The 20,997-nt window shown below is 42.5% G+C and overlaps 1 protein-coding gene across 1 annotated transcript in view; it reads left to right on the top strand.

The window, feature by feature from the left end:
• The first annotated feature begins 11,954 nt into the window (after window positions 1-11,954).
• The window catches only part of LOC124712165 (spidroin-2-like), a 111,123-nt gene continuing 102,080 nt past the window's right edge, over window positions 11,955-20,997 (top strand). Inside the window, exons 1-2 of the mRNA XM_047242460.1 lie at window positions 11,955-12,180; window positions 12,264-12,547. Coding sequence (XP_047098416.1) covers window positions 11,955-12,180; window positions 12,264-12,547 — 510 coding nt within the window. The remainder of the gene's footprint in view (window positions 12,181-12,263; window positions 12,548-20,997) is intronic.

The following is a 20,997-nucleotide window of genomic DNA, read 5'->3' as shown; positions in this document are numbered from 1 at the left end:
GGAATGACTTTGATGCGCAAAAGACTCTCATTGGGTTTACCAGTGACGGTATAGGTAGCAGGATCTGCAGGACTCATCTCCTCCAAAAAATACTGCCTTACAAAAAACTGCCGTCAAACCGCACCACAGCCATTTTTGCAGAATGATGTGGTACCGGTCGGTGTGCGTTCAGATTTTCCTTTGCCCATATATGGAAATGGACTTCATCTGTCCACAAAATGTTCCATGGCCATTCACTGTCCACTTCCATGCGAGCAAGAAATTGACTTGGTCAGCAGGAAGCAACTCCTGAACATTGGTAATTTTTTATGGATAGTAATGAAGCATGTTGCGTAGCATTTTATGCGCCATGCTCCCAGGCATGTCAAACATCCGGGCAATTATCCATGCACTGCATATTTGTTCATCACCACACGACTCTTCCTGCAATGCTGCGGCTACATCTTCGACAGAAGTCGCATCAACTGCTTTCCTTCCTCTGTTCCCTTGCACTTCAAAAGAACATGTCTTTTAGAATTTTGTAATCATTTTCTCCAGATCCTTAACAGACATTGGACGAATGTATTTTTTTGTACCCTTGAATGTCCAGAACTTCTTCAGGTTTACTGGCTCACAATCACCGTTCTTACCAGCAGCACCCGATCCTTTGTGGAGACAGTCATTTCACGTATCTCAGAAGGCAAAGTGAGGAACAGCGATGTGCCGTGCTTCTGTTAGTGTGCATACTCTGACACAGGCAGCGCTCTCTATTGCTTAAATTTTACCATCTTTTTTTCCGTGACGTTTCCCCCCGTGTAAATAACAAGCGTTCAAATCTGACGTAATTTTGAGTTGTGATCCTCTTTCTACAGCGTTTTGAAACTGAAACTTTAGTTATGGACGCCAGTATATATGGTAAACGTGCATGTACAACCGACGGGATACAGCGTATCGAGCTTTTAAATGTGATTCTGACGTAGCGACAGTCAAAATGTGTTAAGGGGTACTTAAAAAGTGAATAAATAAAGAAGTAAAATAAAGATATAATAGCGATCAAGAGGGACAACTACACTGATTAATGATAATGATGATGGACTTGTATAATGATCTTATGTCTTTTGTAGACAAAATAATCTTGAATAGTGATTCACATATACGTGGTGTCAGGGGTATATGTATGGAATATCTATTGATGACTGGCAGTATACCAAACAACTTTACATCGGTATTTCCTTAATTTACAGACTCATCATTGCAGCTGTTATGAGTGGTATGTTTTCAGTATAGTTAGTGCCTGTAAGTATGCAACGCACAAGCAAGCCATAAATGTTTATTTTCTCCTGCGCAGCAGGACAGGTTCTGAAGGACGGATGCGTGGAAGCAAAGCGGTAAGTCTATACAGACAAGTGTAGTCCACTTCGTGGCACAGTTACGACCATGCAGAAAATATCGAGTCGTAAATTATGTGATGTGTCTGCGGGAAGACTGTTAGACACAAATAAAAAACAAGTAACATACTGAAGTGCGTACATATTGACGAATGAGTAATCACAATATCTGTACCTATACCCCTACAAGCCTGTATAAATTTATGAATATTAATAATACCTAGTAACATCATGCTCCTTCGATGTAATGATCCTTACTGCAGTCTTCCATACTAATGTTCATAAAACTACAGATGCACTTTATCTGGAGGGGGGAGGGGGAGCGGGCGATGGGGAGGGGGAGTCAGAATTGCGGCTGCCTAAGGGATGCAAAAGCCAATCGGGTTTTCGTGCACTGAGATCATGTAATCTGAGAGCTCTCTGGTGCTGTATATGCGTGGCACACCTCATCGGAGAGAGTGCGTGATGGAAGGGTGGTCTTGCCTGGCGATGCGCAAGCGGGAAACTTAGAAGTGTCATCTCTCCCATTGTCCTGAGCAGCATGCAGCATTCTGGGTCAATACCGGAGCGTGAGATCTTTGCCAGTATTTATTGTTATTTTGCTGTTTTTATTCAGGGTTGATACAGTTAAAGCCAAAGGCCTTGCCGCAGTGATAACACCGATTCCCATCATATCAACGAAGTTAAGCGCCGTCGGATGGGTGACCATCGTCTGCCCAGCGCTGTTGGAAAGCGGGGTGCACTCAGCCCTTGTGAGGCAAACTTGTAACCTCCCCCTCACTTACCGGCCTTAATGACAGTGAAAAATGAAACCGCGTGTACCTAATGGGAGTTTTGGAAAAGCAATCGTCACCGAAGTTAACCTGTCGGTAAAGAGGGAGGAAAGGGTTACATCTAAATGAAAGGAAATGTGCTAATGAAACTGGTGGAAATTAATTTTGAAAAGGGGTAAAGTTAATAAGGAAAGTAAATGTGCAGCCGTTACGTTAACAATTAACTATCGGTAATTAGGTATTTGAGATTTGGGGGAAATTACGGTCGCCAGTCCTAAGGACAATTACTATAGTAACTGAAAAAGAAAGGTTATTACACATATAATTAGCACTAGAAGCGTGGCAACTGAAGGTTGACACGTGTAGTGTGAAAACTGAAAGTTTGTCAGAAGTAATAAATTTCGCTACACCCTGACTTAATTTAGCAAAAGAATTAATAACCGGAAAATCGAAAGTTAATTTAGTGACTGAAGTTAATAGTGAGCTTTCTTTCTGAAGCACATCGAAATTCAGTAAAATACGGTTAGTCTTGGACTACCTCAACAATCATTTCAAAAGCTACTTGAATCTACGCAATTTAGAAAGAAGAGATTTAACTTTGAACTTGAATTAAATGATTCTGAACAATTAACAATAGTAAAATTTAGTACGTACCAAGCTGAGCTGCAGTCACAGGTAAGCTAAAATACGGTAACAAAGCTCGCACTCTTAATTCGTGCTTGTGTAATCTGAATATTGTAGCCAGCTATTAATGCCATAATTGAACTTTGAAATTAAAGCAGTGAAAACTAATTATATTATTTTAATGCTGGCGTTTGAATTTCAACGACACTCGGGTTCATTTCGGAAAAGGAAGGGACCCTGCTTGGCAATGCAATTGGGACAATGAGCAACAAAGGTTCATGCTAAGTTGCTGTAATTTTGCGAGGCAAATGGAACAATTTGAAAAGCTGAGGTCTGCCATACAGTTCTGAAACTTTACGTGCTTTTAGTCTTCCTTGTTGGTTGATTGAAGGTTTGAAGCCGTCGATCGAGGAGGTGGCGACAGTCACTCATTGTCGGCCGTCGCTGTTGCAGAAGCTGGATGTTGGCGCGCCTTCTTCTCGACACGGTCACCAGGCGAAACGGGCTCTTGATGTGCGCTAGTTAATGTTTCCCGTCCGCGACACCATGTCAGAAACTATCATCGCGAGTCGAGCGCAATTACATGCTGCCAAACCCCGAAAGCGCGGCAACTCGCGGGAGCTTCACACAACACACCTGCTCCACTCGCTACTCCCGCCAGACCCTCACTGCTCAGCCCGCGCTCCACGCGGCAGAGTTAACACTACCAAAGATCCTACACACTTTGATTCTTCACACGACCTATCGACGTAATCGTTCGATAGCAGTTTTCCCTAGGCAAGACCCAGCGTAAAAATACAAATAATATTTACGAAACAAACCAATTATACATCGACATAAGTGCATAAATATATATATATCCAAACAGTAAAGCAATTACAATATATGAAGAGACAGAAATGTCATATCTTGAGGTAACAAAACAAGGAAAAAAATAATAGTACAATAGATGGAAATAGGAGGATATGCATTTCCGGAGCTACTTGATTGGTCTCGTAAACTCACATACGGCTGGAAGAGCGCTGTGCTGACCACACATCCCTCCATATTAGCATTCAGTGACGCCTGTGGGCTGAGGATGATACGGCGGCCGGTATGTACCGTTGGGCCTTTATGGCCTGTTCGGACGAAATTAAGTTTTTAGTTTTTTTTTATATAATTAAAGTGCAGATATCCATGGAGGTCCCATGTGAGATGTAACTATCGGATGGTAGTGAAACTTGATGGACATGCTAATGCGTTAACATGGAGCCAAATTATCTGGAAAAAAATAGTTCTGATTTTGGTCACCAGGCGCAAATCTTGCAGTGTACAGTATCTAATCGACGTCTCTGGTGCTTGTATTGAAAAAACTGTGTGACTGCAGTTAATAATAAAATCAATATTGTGCCTTTCTCACTGGTTTGACTTCTTCCGCCTATGTCCCGTTCCTAATCCACTAAATATGGAAATATTACTATACATCTCTCTTACATTCACTGCGCCAGATTTGCACCTCGTGGCCGTAATTGGTAGTAACTTTCTTCCATGGTAAATCAGTTCTGCATTAACGTATTACAATATCTACCAAGCGTCACTACCACACTGCATCTCTATGAACAGCTTCACTTTATGTATAACCATCACACTTACACATCTACATACTTTTATCAGGTACCTGGGGAAAATTATTTTCTTCGTTACTTAACAGAGGTTCTCTCTGTGGATGCGGTGAAATGCTTTGGTATCATAATGGGGTCTATTGATATATGAGTGGCTTCAGTTGCATTTGGCACACCCGGAGCAAATTATGGATTGTCTTCCTCTTTGGATTGAGACAGTAGCTAAGGCTCTGTTCATCACTGACGATCAACGGCATGAGATGCAGAGGGCAATGGAAACCGCTGCATTAAAGACAGGGCATCTGGCCTGTAACTGAAAAAGTGTCATGATGATCTATCCAATGGCAAAAGATTCCGGAATAGACCCCTATTCGGATCTTCGGAAGGGGACAGCTAAAGGGGAGGTGACCATGAGAAAAAGATTGAATAATCAACGAAAGGATAACACTCTACAAGTCGGTACGTGGAATGTCAGAAGCTTGATAGTGGGGTAGGGTAGCTAAAAAATCTGAAAAGGGAAATACAAATGCTCAATCTTGATATGTTAGGGCTCAGTGAAATGAAATGGAAAGAAGAGAAGGATTTCTGGTCAGAAAGAAAAGGGTACTATCAACAGTAGCAGAAAATGGTACAACGCTAGTATTATTCGTTATGAATAGGATGGTAGGATAGAGAGTGTGTTACTGCGAACAGTTCAGTGATACGATGTTCTACAGCAAGCAACGCCAATGATAGAAAATGTATTCATTCCGACGTTATGCTGAAGATGAAGAGTTAGAGAAACTATATAAGGATGTTGAAAGGTAATACAGTACGTAAAGGGAGATGAAAGTCTAATACTCATGGAGGACAGGAATGCAGCTGTTGAGAAAGGAGAAGAAGAAAAGGTTACAAGACAATATGGGCTTGGGACATGGAATGAGAGATAAGAAAGACTAATTGAGTTCTGTAATAAATTTCAGCTAGTAATAGCGAATACTCTGTTCAAGAATGGGAGGTAGCTCATGTCCCTAGTTTAACCTTAAAATACCCTACACGTGCCTCCTGGGTGGTGCTAATTGAGCAACAGTGAATACAGGCTGCCAGACTATCCATAGGATCTCCTGGAAATGACATATCAACTAAATTGCAGAAAAAGCTCTTTCCAAAGCCCATTAATAAGAAACATTGGACCAACTATCAACTGAATATCGAAAGCATTAGCAGGGCAAAGTGTGACTACCTATCAACATTTTTGCTCGACAACAATATCGATGTCGTCGCCATTCAGGAAACTCGCGTTTCCAGCAAAGAAGTATTTCGAAGCCGAGGTCGAATTCCTGGATATTCTACACTTGGTGTATGGAAATTCTATGTAGTCCGTAACAACATAAAGGAAGCTTCACTGATTTCTGTAAGTGTGGAGGCAGATATACATACAGTTGTCATAAATTGCACGTAATACTATTACAAATGTTTACAAACTACCCAAAACAACATGTCCCGATTTTGTCCTACACTCAGCAGAACATCCTGCAATTTACACAGGAGACCTCAATAGTCACCATGAACTTTGGAAGTACTCACGGAATGATGAAAATGGGAATATGCTTGCAGAATAGGTTGAAGAGGATAATCTTCATCTAGTGTTTGTTGCCAAAGATCAAGGTACTTTCAAGTCAGCTGCTTGGAGCAAGGATTAAGATCATGACTTATGCTTTGTTAGCTGCAACGAAAGTGGCTTTCCCATCAACGCCACAAGAAAAGTGGTAGATGCCTTTCCTCACAGCCAACACAGACCTGTAACAATACAAACTGACTGCACGGTTCCTGTCATACGATAAACCCCGCATACTCGATGGAATTTCCATGAAGCTGACTGGACGATGTTTGCGACCGGGCTGGAGAAGACCATTTGCTGGATCCCTACACCACTTAAGGACTATCAACGCTTCATTGGTGCAGTAACAGCAACACCTAAAAAGTGTGTGCCAAGAGGATACCGGAAAGAATATGTTCCAGGATGGAATGATGAAAGCGAAACATTGTACCACCACTTCCTGCAAAGTGGTGACCCAAAGACAGACGCACGGAAATATTGTCCAGCTTGGACATGTCTCGGAGGCAGAAATGGGCAGAAACAGTCGAAAACATGGACTTTACCCACTCGAGCAGGGAGCATGGAGTCTTCTGAGAAGACTGCGAGAAAGTGCACCAGTATGCAGAAACAATCAGACCAAATTGCTTCCCACATCGTTACTACCTCAATAGTGCCTCCCGACAAAACATGCAAGACATATCAGACGACAGCTTCGTGACCTGAAAAAGACGGCATCTCGCTCATCTGAGTATGCCCGTCTCTTCACAGTTTCAGATACTGACTCTGGACTCAAAGACTTCAAACCTTTTAAGGTGCCTGGATTCGGTGGTATCCATCCAGTATTCCTAATGCATATGAGAGGAAAATCTAAGAAATGGCTGGCAGAATTCTTAACTCACAGCCTAATGACTGGTCAGCTTCCATTGGAGTTTAAAAAGGCGAAGATAATATATGTTCTGAAACCTGGCTAACCCAGCAGCGTGGTAGAAAGCTATCACCCCAATGCCATACTTAGCTGCTGCATAGCTAAAAGTTTTTTGAAAGGCTAGTATATAACAGAATAAGTTGCGCTGTCCTAGAGAATGTTCCAGTTGATCAGGCACGCTTCAGACCAGGGCGTTGACCAAGTATTGTCTCTCGCATCCCTCATCGAGTCAGGATACCAAATGAAGCAGAAAACATCTGTGGCGTTTGTTGACCTAACTGCCGCCTTCGACACTGTGTGGACGGAACGCCTTATCTACAAATTTCTCCGCATTATACCCTGTAGAACAATGGCTCGACTGGTTAACAGCATGCTAAGCGATCGGAAGTTCGAGGTACTCATAGGAAGCGAAATAAGTAAGGAGAGAAAGCTAAACAGCGGATTGCCCCAAGGATCAGGTCTCCCACCATTACTGTTCAATCTATATCTATCTGACCTACCTGACACTTCTGCTACGCCTAGGCCTGTCTTTAGCTGTACAACACCAGGAAATGATGACAACAGAAAATATTCTAACCACTGTCCTGTCTGTATTAGACAATTACTTCAAAATCTGGAGACTCCAACCCAGTGTGAGTAAAGCAGAAGTGTGTTGCTTCCATTTAAATAATCGGCTGGCGAACGTAAAACTGGAAGTAAGTTTCAGAGACAGAATTCTTCGTCATAATGGGAACCCAAAATATATTGGTGTCATGCTGGACCGTACACTATGATTCAAGCAACGCCTTCTTAACTTAACTCAAAAGCTGAGGACTCTAAATAACATCCTCCATAAGCTAAGCGGAAATAGCTGTGGATCTTCAGCAACCACCCTGCGATCTTCAGGTCTTGGTATGTTGTACTCGAGTGCTGAGTATTGTGCACCAGTTTGGATGAACAGTCATCATACATGGCTTGTTGATATCCAGCTGAATATGACAATGCACATAATATCTGGCGCAATCAGATCTACCATAGTTTATTGGCCTCCACTGTTAACCGGTATGATGCCTCCTGATCTACGCAGATGTACTGCCCTTTTGAGGGAATTCCACAATATCTCAAGGAATTCTAACCTACCCGTTCATAGCGACTTTCCACTTTTAAATCGTAACAGACTGAAATCACGCCATCCAACTCTGTGCGATGCTGCTGACGTGGTTGCTAAGGATTTCAAACCCCTTGAAGAACGGAAATGTCGGTGGGAAACACTGACAGATGTGTGCCTGCATAACATCTTCTCAGGTGCGAAACTTCCAAGTGAATTCGAGCTACCACGCAAGACCTGGACTACCGTCAACAGAATCCGTACCGGCCATGGCCGATGTAGGGATGCTCTCTTTAAATGGAAGAAGCTGTCTAATCCAGCCTGTGACTGCGTGGTTCCATACCAGACTGTTCACCACAGTGTCAGTGAATGCAGGATTCGAGCCTATCACGGAGCCGAAGGGGACTTCCGCTAGCAACTCCAGATACAGTGCGCTGGATTGAACGACTGGATATTCAGTTGTAAAGTCAAACTTAAGTTTCTTGTATGTAAATATGTACATATGTATATGTAATTAAATTTTATGATATGTCTGTATTAGCTATAAGCTAAATAAATAATAGTCAATAATCACAAGAGGAGGCAGTCATACTTGGAAAAGGCCGGGTGATACGGGAATATTTCAGTTAGATTACATCATGGTCACACAGAGATTCCGAAATCAGATACTGGGTTGTAATGAGTGCCCAGGAGAAGATATAGACTCAGATCACAATATAGTAGTGATGAAGAGAAGGCTGAAATTTAAAATATCAGTAAAGAAGAATCAATACGCAAAGAAGTGTGATTCGGAAGTATTAAGGCTATGGAAACAGCAATAGGGAATAGCTCAGTAGGCAGTACAGTTGAAGAGGAATGGATATCTCTAAAAAGGGCCATCACAGAAGTTAAAAAGAAAAATATAGGTACAAAGAAGGTAACTGCGGAGAAACCATGGGTAACAAAGGAAATATTTCAGTTGATCTATGAAAGAAAGAATTACAAAAATGTTCAGGGCAATTCCGAAATTCAGAAATGCAAGTCGCTGAGGAATGAAATAAATAGAAAGTGTAGGGAAGCTAAGACGAAATGGCTGCATGAAAAATGTGAAGAAATCGAAAAAGAAATGATTGTCGGAAGGGCAGTCTCAGTATACAGGAAAGACAAAACGATCTTCGGTGACATTAAAATCAAGGGTGGTAACATTAAGAGTGTAACGGGAATTCCACTGTTAAATGCAGAGGAAAGAATGGACAGGTGGAATGAGTACATTAAAGGCCTCTGTGAGGGGGAAGACTTGTATGATGTGACAGAAGAAGAAACAGGAGTCGATTTAGAAGAAATTGGGGACCCAATATTAGAATCAGGATTTAAGAGAGCTTTGGAGGACAAAAATCAAATAAGGCAGAAGGGATAGATAATATTCCGTCAAAATTTCTAAAATCATTGAGGGAATTGGCAACAAAAAGACCATTCACACTGGTGTGCAGAATGTATGAGTCTGATGATATACCTTCTGACTTTCGAAAAAAATCATCCGCACAATTCCGAAGACTGCAAGAGCTGACAAGTGCTAGAATTATCGCACAATCAGCTCAACATCTCGAGCATCCAGGTTGCTTACAAGAATAATACACTGTAGAATGGAAAATAAAACTGAGGACGTGTTAGATGACGATCAGTTGGCTTTCGGAAAGGTAAAGGCACCAGAGAGAAATTCTGACGTTGCGGCTGATAATGGAAGCGAGACTAAGGAAACATCAAGACACTTTCATAGGTTCAAAAAGGCTCTGAGCACTATGGGACTTAACTTCTGAGGTCATCAGTCCCATAGAACTTAGAACTACTTAAACCTAACTAACCTAAGGACAGCACACACATCCATGCCCGAGGCAGGATTCGAACCTGCAACCGTAGCGGTCACGCGGTTCCAGACTGAAGCGCCTAGAACCGCACGGTCATACCGGCCGGCACACGTTCATAGGATTTGTCGACCTGGAGAAAGCGTTCGGCAATGTAAAATGGTGCAAGGTGTTCAAAATCTGAGAAAAATAGGAGTAAGCTATGGGGCAAGATGGGTAATATACAGTATGTACAAGAGCCAAGAGGGAATAGTAACAGCGGAGGACTAGGAAAGAAGTGTTCGATTAAGAAGAGTGGAAGACAGAAATGCAGTCTGTAGCCCCTACAATTCAATCTGTACGTCGAAGAAGCAATGATGGAAATGAAAGAATGGTTTAAGAGTGGATTTAAATTCAAGGTGAACGGTTATCAACGACAGGATTCGCTCATGACATTGCCATCCTGAGTGGAAGTGAAGAAGAATTGCATGATCTGCTGAATAGAATGAGCAGCGTAATGAGTACAGAATATGGATTGAGAATAAATCAAAGAAAGGCTACAGTAATGAGAAGTGGCACAAATCAGAACAGCGAGAAACTTAATATTAGGATTGATGGTTACAAAGTTAATGAAAATAATCAGTGACGGACGGAGCAAGGAGGACATCAAAAGCAGACTAGCACTGACAAAAAAGACATTCCTGGACAAGAGAAGTCTACTAGCATGAAACATAGGCCTTAATTTGAGGAATAAATTTTTGAGAATGTATGTCTGGAGTACAGCATTCTTTGGTAGTGAATCATGGACTTTGGGAAAACCAGAACAGAAGAGAATCGAAGCATTTGACATGCTGTGCTACAGTCAAATGTTGAAAATTAGGTGGACTGATAAGGTATAGAATGAGGAGGTTCTGCGCAGAATCATAGAGGAAAGGAATATGTGGAAAACACTGACATGGAGAAGTGACGGAATGATAGGACATCTGTTAAGACATCACGGAATGACTTCCAGATGGAGCTGTAGAGGACAAAAACTATAGAGGAAGACAGAGATTGGAATGGATCCAGCAAATAATTGAGGACGTAGGTTGCAAGTGCTGCTCTAAGATGAAGAGGTTGGCACAGGAGAGGAATTCGTGACGGGCAGCATCAAACCAATCACAAGACCGAAAAAAAAAACAAAAAAAAGAAGAAGAAGAAATTGGCTACATCTACATGGATACTCTGCAAATCAAATTATTTAATTGCCTGGCAGAAGGTTCATCGAACGACCTTCACAATTCTCTATTATTCCAATCTCGTATAGCACGCGGAAAGAATGAACACCTATATCTTTATATCTTTCCGTACGAGCTCTGATTTCCCTTATTTTATCGTGGTGATCGTTCCGCCCTATGTAGGTCAGTGTGAACAAAATATTTTCGCATTCGGGGGAGAAAGTTGGTGATTGGAAGAATTTCGTGAGAAGTTCCGTCGCAACGAAAAACGCCTTTCTTTTAATGATTTCTAGCCCAAATCCTGCATCATTTCTGTGACACTCTCTCCCATATTTCGCGATGATACAAAACGTGCTGAATTCCTTTGAGCGTTTTCGATGTACTCCGTCAGTCCTATCTCGTAAGGATCCCACACCGCGCAGCAGCATTCTAAAAGAGGACGGACAAGCGTAGTGTAGGCAGTATCCTTAGTATGTCTGTTACATTTTCAAAGTGTCCTGGCAATAAAACGCAGCATTGATTATCCTCCCCCACAACATTTCCTATGTGTTCTTTCCAGTTTAAGTTGTTCGTAATTGTAATACCTAGGTATTTAGTTGAATTTACGGCTTTTAGATTAGACTGATTTATCGTGTAGCCGAAGTTTAACGAGTTCCTTTTAGCACTCATGTGGATGACCTCACACATTTCGTTATTCAGGGTCTACTGCCACTTTTCACACCATTCACATATTTTTTCTAAATCGTTTTGCAAATTTGTTTTGATCTTCTGACGACTTTATTAGTCGACAAACGACAGCGTCATCCGCAAACAACCGAAGATGGCTGCTAAGATTGTCGCCTAAATCGTTTATATAGATGAGGAACAGCTAGAGGTGGTGTTACACGGCATAAGTTTTACGTCTCCTCGGAGTGATTGAATTTTTTGTGGTTTTGGCTTATCCGCCATCTTGTCCATACGTATGCAGTTCAGTGGAAGCTTCACGGGCAGTGCAGAGGCGCAGGCAGCGGCCGCGGACGTTCCGTCAAAGTTCGCAGACGCCTGCCCACAGGCGCCGGTGGGCGGCGCGGCGCAGCAAATCGCATTAACGTGTCCGGCGCTTGGCCGCGGATTCGCCGCGCTGCCGCTGCTGCTGGTGCTGGTGCTGCAACTGCAGCCCGGCCAGAGGGCGCCACAATCGCATTGCGGTCAAGGACCAGTGCGCGGGGCACAGTGGCACCGGCCGATCCTCTTTGTGGCCGCTGGCGGGCCCCGGATTTGGCTTCATTAGCGGGACTGGCCCCACAGCCGATTGTGGGCGGCAGAGAGCGGCCGGGATTAAGCGCTGCGCCGCCTGTCCGGCCGGGGGCGGCGCCGGCGCCGGGGGCGGCGTCGACGTGCGCGCCTCTCGGCCGCCGCGACCTGCGGTCCCCGCAGGGGCATCGACACGGCACGGCCGGCCAGATTACCGCTCCGTGTTATTACCCGCCCGTCATACGACTGGACCCGCACGCTGCAACCGCTGCAAAGCCGGCTCAGCGCTTTGTCAAGGACGCATTTTACCAGGCACGGCTGGTTGTGATTCAATTAAGACCCTACAGTAAGATTTCTACGCTTCACGAGATCCGAAAGGTGACGCATAGCGAAATTACCGTACTAGAGCGAGCTGTAGAGGGTAAAAACTGTAGAGGAAAACAGAGACTGGGATACATCCATTAATAACTGGGGGTCTAGGTCGCATAGTTAAAAATGGCTCTGAGCACTATGGGACTTAACATCTGAGGTCATCAGTCCCCTAGAACTTAGAACTACTTAAACCTTTTCTTTGCTTCGAGATGACTCGGTGTTGTCATCATCATCATCATCATTCGTCTTCATTACGGTCGGAGGAAGGCAATGGCAAACCACCTCCGCTACGACCTTGCCTAGTCGCCGGGCGGGTCTCCCGCATCGTGCCGTACGCTCCTCGGTTGCAAGTACTACTCTGAGATGGGGGAGGTTGGCACAGGAGAGAAATTCGTGGCGGGCCGCAGCGAAGAGTCAGAAAACTGACAACTGAAAAAACAAAAGAAAGGATATCCGGACGCGGCCTCCCCTACCGCTTATTTACGCCAGTCTTTTACCAGTAGAGGATGTGCTGTCACCGCCAATCAGGCAGTGCCCTCTCCGGCAGCTTTCGTTTCCGCTCAGTTTCGTACGCTATTAGAGTTCTACATACTGTGGGCAATGGAAATTATTAGAACAACGAAAGAGAACAATGTCTACTGGACGATGTCATCACTACCAGGTATAGAGAAATGTGATCAGCCTACGAAATGTATGTGCACGAATTCCAAAAGGAACAAGTGCAGACGCCGTTTAAAAGCGGAAAATGACAGATTAGAATCATGGTTGAGCAGGAGCATTCTTGCCCCCATGACGAAATAGAAGTGCACATTTAAATGTGAATGCAGAAAAGCAGGAAAAGAGTCCGCAAAGGAAGGATGGTGGTTGTTGTCCGATTTTTCAAAGTAGAATTTCGAGAATTGAAAGACAAAGTTTCAGATTTTCTCCCAAATATGCCAGTTTGTGAGATTCAGTGTGCAAAGACATTTTGAAGTTAACTGACGATAATATTTGTTTTGCAAATTGACCATGGGTCGGTTCATGACAGAAGAGTCTTATTCTTCTGTTCTGAAGAAGCAGTGACAATCGTGTTTGGAAACGGAATTGTCCTTCTGGACGGAACATTTGCGAGTTGATCCAAATATCTGAAACATCTGTACACGATATATGTCAACATCGAAGTACAGGAATGAAGGTGGTTTCTGTTTTACTTCCTTTCCTCTCAGACATGATTCAAAATACATATGAAATACTGTGAATATTAGCTTATCCAGTCCGTTGACGCAAGTCGAGAGCGTGGAGTGTGAGTTGTTTTTATCCAACACTTAAGAGTACGGTTTACTGATGCAAGACGAGCGAATGTAATGCTCGTTGCTTTGACGCTGAATATGAGGAGAAACTACGTAGTACTGATATAAGACGAATGGGTGCAATACTCGTTCCTTTGACAAAATAACAGGTAATTTATTATTGCAATAGGCCACTCTGCACGAAGAAAACGCCGACATGTTGAAATGAACCAACTGGGAGTACAACCGATAAAGGATCTTGAAATCTAAGTCAAGACTGGGATTACAAGTTATTTATTTGTTCTAAAGATTGACATAAATGACAATGAGATTCATAGAGAACAAAGTTCCGTATAATTAAACTTAAATTACAGAATGACGATAACGTAGTGGGAGTACAAAAACTGCGGAAGGCCCTATGGAGCTTATCTGGGCGCCTAAATAATCGAAGTCAACACTGCAACAAGACGCCACGAATGTAACCAAAATAGGCAACACAAGTCAAAGTATGCAAGTAACGAATGTACTACGGCAGTTGCGCTATTTATGTTTCCTTAATCCTTTGACCACCATTGGGACTTAGTGTCTCGTGATAGGTTATTAGAGAAACAACTGGAAATGCTTACATATGCCACTGGTAAAGGGAAGCCTACTAATGGTTAGCAGATTGCACCTTTAGGTTGTCTATGCTCAAGATTCATTGTCAACAGTTGTCTCCGTCTTGTCACATCGAATTAGTTGGCACATGCATCCAGGCAGCCCAGTTACTAGATACGCAAAACGGGTTGCCTTCCCGGACACACGAACTGACTCTTACCAAATATCATATGAAGCCCATATTGAGGACCTGTAGTGTGAGTTACCAACTCTTGTCCACTAATATGTGTTTGTTTTCGGTATGTCTTGTAGTTTCTGCGCAATCGTCTTTTCAGGCGCTGAGGTACTCTTGAATAATTCTGTACGTCCTACACCCCACCCCCAACACTCTTGGAAAACCAAAGGGCAGGAAATATTCTTTTCTATATTGTTACTTCTGACTAAGTCAATAATTAAAATAACCATACATTAATGTTTTTCAAATATAATTGGTAGTCAAAGAGTTAAACAGGTACCATATATCGAGAAGCACTAAACAATTGCTGGAGATGATGCTCTCGCTATGGGCCTGGAGCAGAACGGTCCCCCCACGATGGCCCTGAACGAAATGCGCAGAATCCAAGTTCATGGCCCTCAACTCTCTATTCTCTAAAATACTATACATGGAGGGGATGTTATTGCCAATGTGACTGGCGAGAACTGTCGCTAGCTTCGTGAAAAAGTTGGGGAAAGCACGTGTAACTTCCTTTCTTATATATATAAGATGCACAATTTCGAACAAGAACTTGGTACTTGGCTGAAGCAGTGTCCCCGTAACTGCTCATCCTTACGCGTCAAGAACTCTGTCCAGACTGACTCAATACTGTTGGATGAACCAAATTTTTACGGCGAACGCAACAGACTCTCCCACACACGTGAGAAGGTGCACGGCATCTGAACTTTTCAAGTCACACAGAAAAGAAAGAATGTCGTGCTCAGTTATTCTGGAGGGTCTGAGGGGCGGACGTAGTGTGCACAGACCCCAGCGGTGCAGGAGCTACCCCGGCTTTCAGTAGCCACGCACCGGGTCGTTGACCATGTTCCACGAACTGCCCATTCCCTTCGGCCTAATGAGATTCAGCGGCTGTCTCTCTGCCGACAAGGAGGCTATAGAGGCGCTTCCAGGCGCACACCATCCTCCGTGGTGACCTCAGGGCTGCCATCTCAGACACACTCCACCAGCATACTCACCAGGTAACTGAAAACGTCATATTGTGACAGAAACGTCTCAACTCTTGTTTTTTTCAAATTTAAAAATGTTCATTCAGAACAGCAGTGCTATACTTTGAAATGGCTTCAATCCAAACTATGACAGCAGTGTTCCCCAAAACATCTCTTTCTGGTCGAGTTTTCGCTTAGACCGATGTCTGTGGGAGAAAAAACAAGAAATGGATGAATACTGGATAGAGAAGCAGTTCGACTGTTTTGCCGCATGTGTTCTGCAGTGTCATCTTCCACGGAACAGTGATGAAGCGTGTTTCGTAATAACGATGAAAATGCCCGATGGAGAAAGATCACGCAATTTGCAGACTATATGTTCAATCAATGGATGGAAAATCTTAGTATACCAATAGAAATATGAAATTTTCTTGTCAGAGGAACAGGACATGATCGCTGCAAAAGGTTGACCAAGAAAACCAAAGATCTCAATGAATCAATAACATCCAAACGCATACTTTCCGATAAATAAAGTGAAGGAGGAAGAAATAAATCCTATGCCGGAAATTAAGAAAGATTCCATTGGCCCGATTCTTCGAAAAAGGGAAAAAAAGATAGAGAAATCTTAACAAGAGATTAAAAAACATTATAAAAATGTGTGTCTGAAGGATTTGAAAAGATGTTACAGAACTAAGGCTTTCTTATAAAAATTGACTGAGAAATAAAAATTCATAAAATAAAACATAAAGCTGAATGATTTGCTGCAACAGTATTGCATAAAGAAAAGAAATAAACAAAAATTAAATTAAATTATAAAAAACACATTTAAAATGCCGATGTACTTTGTGGATAGCCAATAAAATGAGAAGGGATATCGGAAAATCTACGGTTACATCACGTTGAAGTCACCCTCATAGGTCGCAAGGACCATGCATGCATGTCCAGAGGAACACTGCATTGTGATTCTGAACAACACATGCACTGCAGTATCGTATTTATTGGTCGACACTGGCAAGCGGCTTTCAGTTATTATGTCTCCCCTGCATGGGAATATTTGTACATAATGAATGTACGGTTGCAAGTTTTAGACACATGATTAACGAACGACATATGGATGTTTGGGTCGGGCCTTTGAGCGTGCTCAGATATCCTAATGGTAAGGCGACCGCTCGTGATTAGCGGGAGACCGGAGTTCCAGTCCCACTACGACACAAATTTCCGCTGTCGTAATTCCATTATACACCAGGTGGTCGTCCATATTCTCAATGCGCATACATTATGTGTAAATTCAGTAATTCTAAAAACTTCAAATTGTCATTCGGTATGTAGCTTTCAGATTTCTGCGTACTTGGAGCAATGTACCATGGTCTGTTCTATGTCTTCTTAAATGAAATCTAAAGGACTTTATACAGATTAAATTTCGAGAAAAGATATGACTTCACTTTTTAACATGTTTGAAAACCAATTTTTAGTATCTAACATTTGAGTAATGGAAATAAAAATTCAGTTTAATTTTCTACACGCTTCCCAATAAGATCGCAGAATGATCTAATTTCTTCCCAAATTCCATGTCTCTAGTAATTAGTTACAGCGCTTTGTTCTTTCTGAATAATGGAAGTAAAATTCAGATCAATTTACCCTTTTGTAGTTGATGGGACACACGTTACACTAAAGTGATATGGTCTAGCGGTATCGTCTGTGATTCATACTCAAAACGTCTTCGGTTCCGGCTTTCAGTCCCGCCGCTGCTTACATTTTTTATTAATAATCAGCATTGGCGGCCGAAGACTTGCGCCATAAGAAGTACCCCTCATTCTGCCAACGGCCTTGTCAAAGAGGGCGGAGGAGCGGACAGAGGTTCAGAGCACTCCCCCGTCCTATTCTCGTCCTAGGGGTGGGAAACTGCCCCTAAAGGCGGAAGAATCAGCAATTATAAACGGCATAAGAATGCAGAAGGCAATGGGAACCACTGCAAAAAGACACGTTAAGTGTATCCATAGAACATGTGGCCTGTAATTGAAAAAGTGTCCGGATGATCTCTCCATTGGTAAAAGATTCCGGAATAGTTCCCCATTCGGATCTCCGAGAGGGGACTGCCAAGGGAGAGGTTACCATGAGAAAAAGGTTGAATAATCAACGAAAGGATAACGTTCTACGAGTCGGGGCGTGGAATGTCAGAAGCTTTAACGTGGTAGGGAAACTAGAAAATCTGAAAAGGGAAAAGCAAAGGCTCAATCTAGGTATAGTAGGAGTCAGTGGAGTGAAGTGGAAAGAAGATAAGGATTTCTGGTCAGATGAGTGTAGGGTAATATCAACAGCAGCAGAAAATGCTATAACGGGAGTAGGATTCGTTATGAATAGGGAGGTAGGGCAGAGAGTGTGTCACTGTGAACAGTGCAGTGACAGGATTGTTCTTATCAGAATCGACAGCAGACGAACACCGACAACGATAGTTCAGGTATACATGCCGACGTCGCAAGGTGAAGATGAAGAGAGAGAGAAATTGTATGAGGATATTGAAAGAGTAATACAGTATGTAAAGGAGGATGAAAATCTAATAGTCAAGGGGAACTGGAATGCAGTTGGGAAAGGAGTAGAAGAAAAGGTTACCGGAGAACATGGGCTTGGGATAAGGAACGAGAGAGGAGAAAGGCTGATTGAGTTCTGTAAAAAGTTTCAGCTAGTAATAGCGAATACCCTGTTCAAGAATCACAAGAGGAAGAGGTATACTTGGAAAAGGCCGGGAGATACGGGAAGATTTCAGTTAGATTACATCACGGTCAGAGAAAGATTCCGAAATCAGATACTGGATTGTAAGGCGTACCCAGGAGTAGATATAGACTGAGATCACCGTATAGTAGTGATGAAGCGTACATTGAAGGGAAGTTAAAGACATTAGTCAGGAAGAATCAATACGCAAAGAAGTGTGATACGGAAATACAAGGGAATGACGAGATACGGTTGAAGTTCTCTAAGGTTATTGATAAATACGGAATAGCTCAGTAGGCAGTACAGCTGAAGAGGAATGGACATCTCTAAAAAGGGCCATCACAGAAGTTGGGAAGGAAAACAGAGGTACAAAGAAGGTAACTGTGAATAAACCATGGCTAACAGAAAAAATACTTCCGTTGATCGATGAAAGGAGGAAGTATAAAATGTTTCAAAAAACTCAGGAGTACGGAATACAAGTCGCTGAGGAATGAAATAAACAGGAAGTGCAGGGAAGCTAAGACGAAATGGCTGCAGAAAAAATGTGAAGACATCGAAAAAGAAATGATTGTCGGACGGACAGACTCAGCATACAGGAAAGTAAAAACATCCTTCGGTGACATCAAAAGTAAGGGTGATAACACTAAGAGTGCAACGGGAATTCCACTGTTAGATGTAGAGGAGAGACCGGATAGGTGGAAAGAATACATTGAAAGCCTCTATGAAGGGAAGACTTGTCTGATGTGGTAGAAGAAGAAACAAGAAGCGATTTAGAAGAAATTGGGAATCCGATATTAGAATCAGGATTTAAGAGAGCTTTGGAGGACTTAATATCAAATAAGGTATAACGAATGGATAACATTAAATTAGAATTTCTAAAATCATTGGGGGAAGTGGCAACAAAACGACTATTCACGTCGTTGTGTAGAATGTATGAGTCCGGCGACATACCATCTGACTTTCGGAAAAGCATCATCCACACGGTTCCGAAGATAGCACGAGCTGGCAGGTGCGAGAATTATCGCACAAATCAACATAACAGCTCATACATCCAAGTTGCTTACAAGGATAATATACAGAAGAATGGAAAAGAAAAGTGAGGATGCGCTTGATGACGATCAGTTTGGCTTTAGGAAAGGTAAAGACACGAGAGAGGCAATTCTGACGTTGCGGTTAGTAATGGAAGCAAGACTAAAGAAAAATCAAGACACGGTCATAGGATTTTTCGACCTGGAGAAAGCGTTCGGCAATGTAAAATGGTGCAAGATGTTCAAAATTCTGAAAAAAGTAGGGGTAAGCTATAGAGGGAGACGGTCATATACAGTATGTACAACAGCCAAGAAGGAATAATGAGAGTGGACGACCAAGAACGAAGAGCTCGCATTAAAAAGGGTGTAAGACAAGGATGTCGTCTTTTACCCCTACTGTTCAATTTGTACATCGAGGAAGAATTGATGGGTATACAAGAAAGGTTCAGGAGTGGAATTAAAATTCAAGGTGAAAGGATATCAATGATACGATTCGCTGATGACAGTGTTATCTTGAGTGAAAGTGAAGAAGAATTACATGATCTGCTGAAGGGAATGAATAGTCTAATGAGTACAGGGTATGGATTGAGAGTAAATCGAAGAAAGACGAAGATAATGAGAAGAAGTAGAAATGAGATCAGCTAGAAACTTAACATCAGGATTGATGGCCACGAAGTAGATGAAGTTAAGGATAAACACCCAATCTAGTACAACACAAAAAAACAAAAATACATAAGAAAAAGGACATACATAAGTTAAGTAAGGGAAAATTACTCAAAAAGCCAAAGAAATCATCAAATTAAAAACAGGAGAAAAATAATAATACTTTTACCTTGGCAGGAAAATAACCAAAGACGGACGGATCAAGGAGGACATAAACAAGCAGGCGAGCAATGGCAAAAAGGGCAATCCTGGCCAAGAGAAGTCTACTAGTATCAAATATAGGCCTTCATTTGCGGAAGAAATTTCTGAGAACGTACGTTTGGAGTACAGCATTGTATGGTAGCGAAACATGGACAGTGGGAAAACCGGACCAGAAGAGAATCGAAGCATTTGAGGTGTGGCGCTACAGACGAATGTTGAAAATTAGGTGGACTGATAAGGTAAGGAATGAGGAGGTTCTGCGCAGAATCGCAGAGGAAAGGAACATGTGGAAAACACTGACAAGGGGAAGGGACAGGTTAATAGAACATCTGTTAGGACATGAGAGAATGACTTCCTTGGTACTAGAGGGAACTGCAGAGGGAAAAAACTGTAGAGGAAGGCAGAGATTGGAATACATTCAGCAAATAACTGAAGATGTCGGTTGCAAGTGTTACTCTGAGGTGAAGAGGAGAGAAATTCGTGGCGGTCCGCATTAAATCAGTCAGATGACTGATGACCAAAAAAAAAGAAGTGATATGAAGTTTTGAGTGTTTGGACGTCTATATCTCACATCTATCTGATGATAGCTTTCCGAAGTTGGATGAAAATACCATGGGCTATGGGATGGATATATAGACGGCTCTGAGCGATCAAATGGGGCGACGTTGTATATAGTTGTTCTGTTTCACGAAAATCAGATGAAATCACCATCTTCTCCATTCCAAGAAAGTGTGAA

This window comes from Schistocerca piceifrons, chromosome 8 (genome assembly GCF_021461385.2).
Source record: "Schistocerca piceifrons isolate TAMUIC-IGC-003096 chromosome 8, iqSchPice1.1, whole genome shotgun sequence".
NCBI lineage: Eukaryota > Metazoa > Arthropoda > Insecta > Orthoptera > Acrididae > Schistocerca > Schistocerca piceifrons.
Note: the sequence above shows the minus strand (reverse complement) of the source record. Positions and strands in the feature narration are given on the sequence as shown.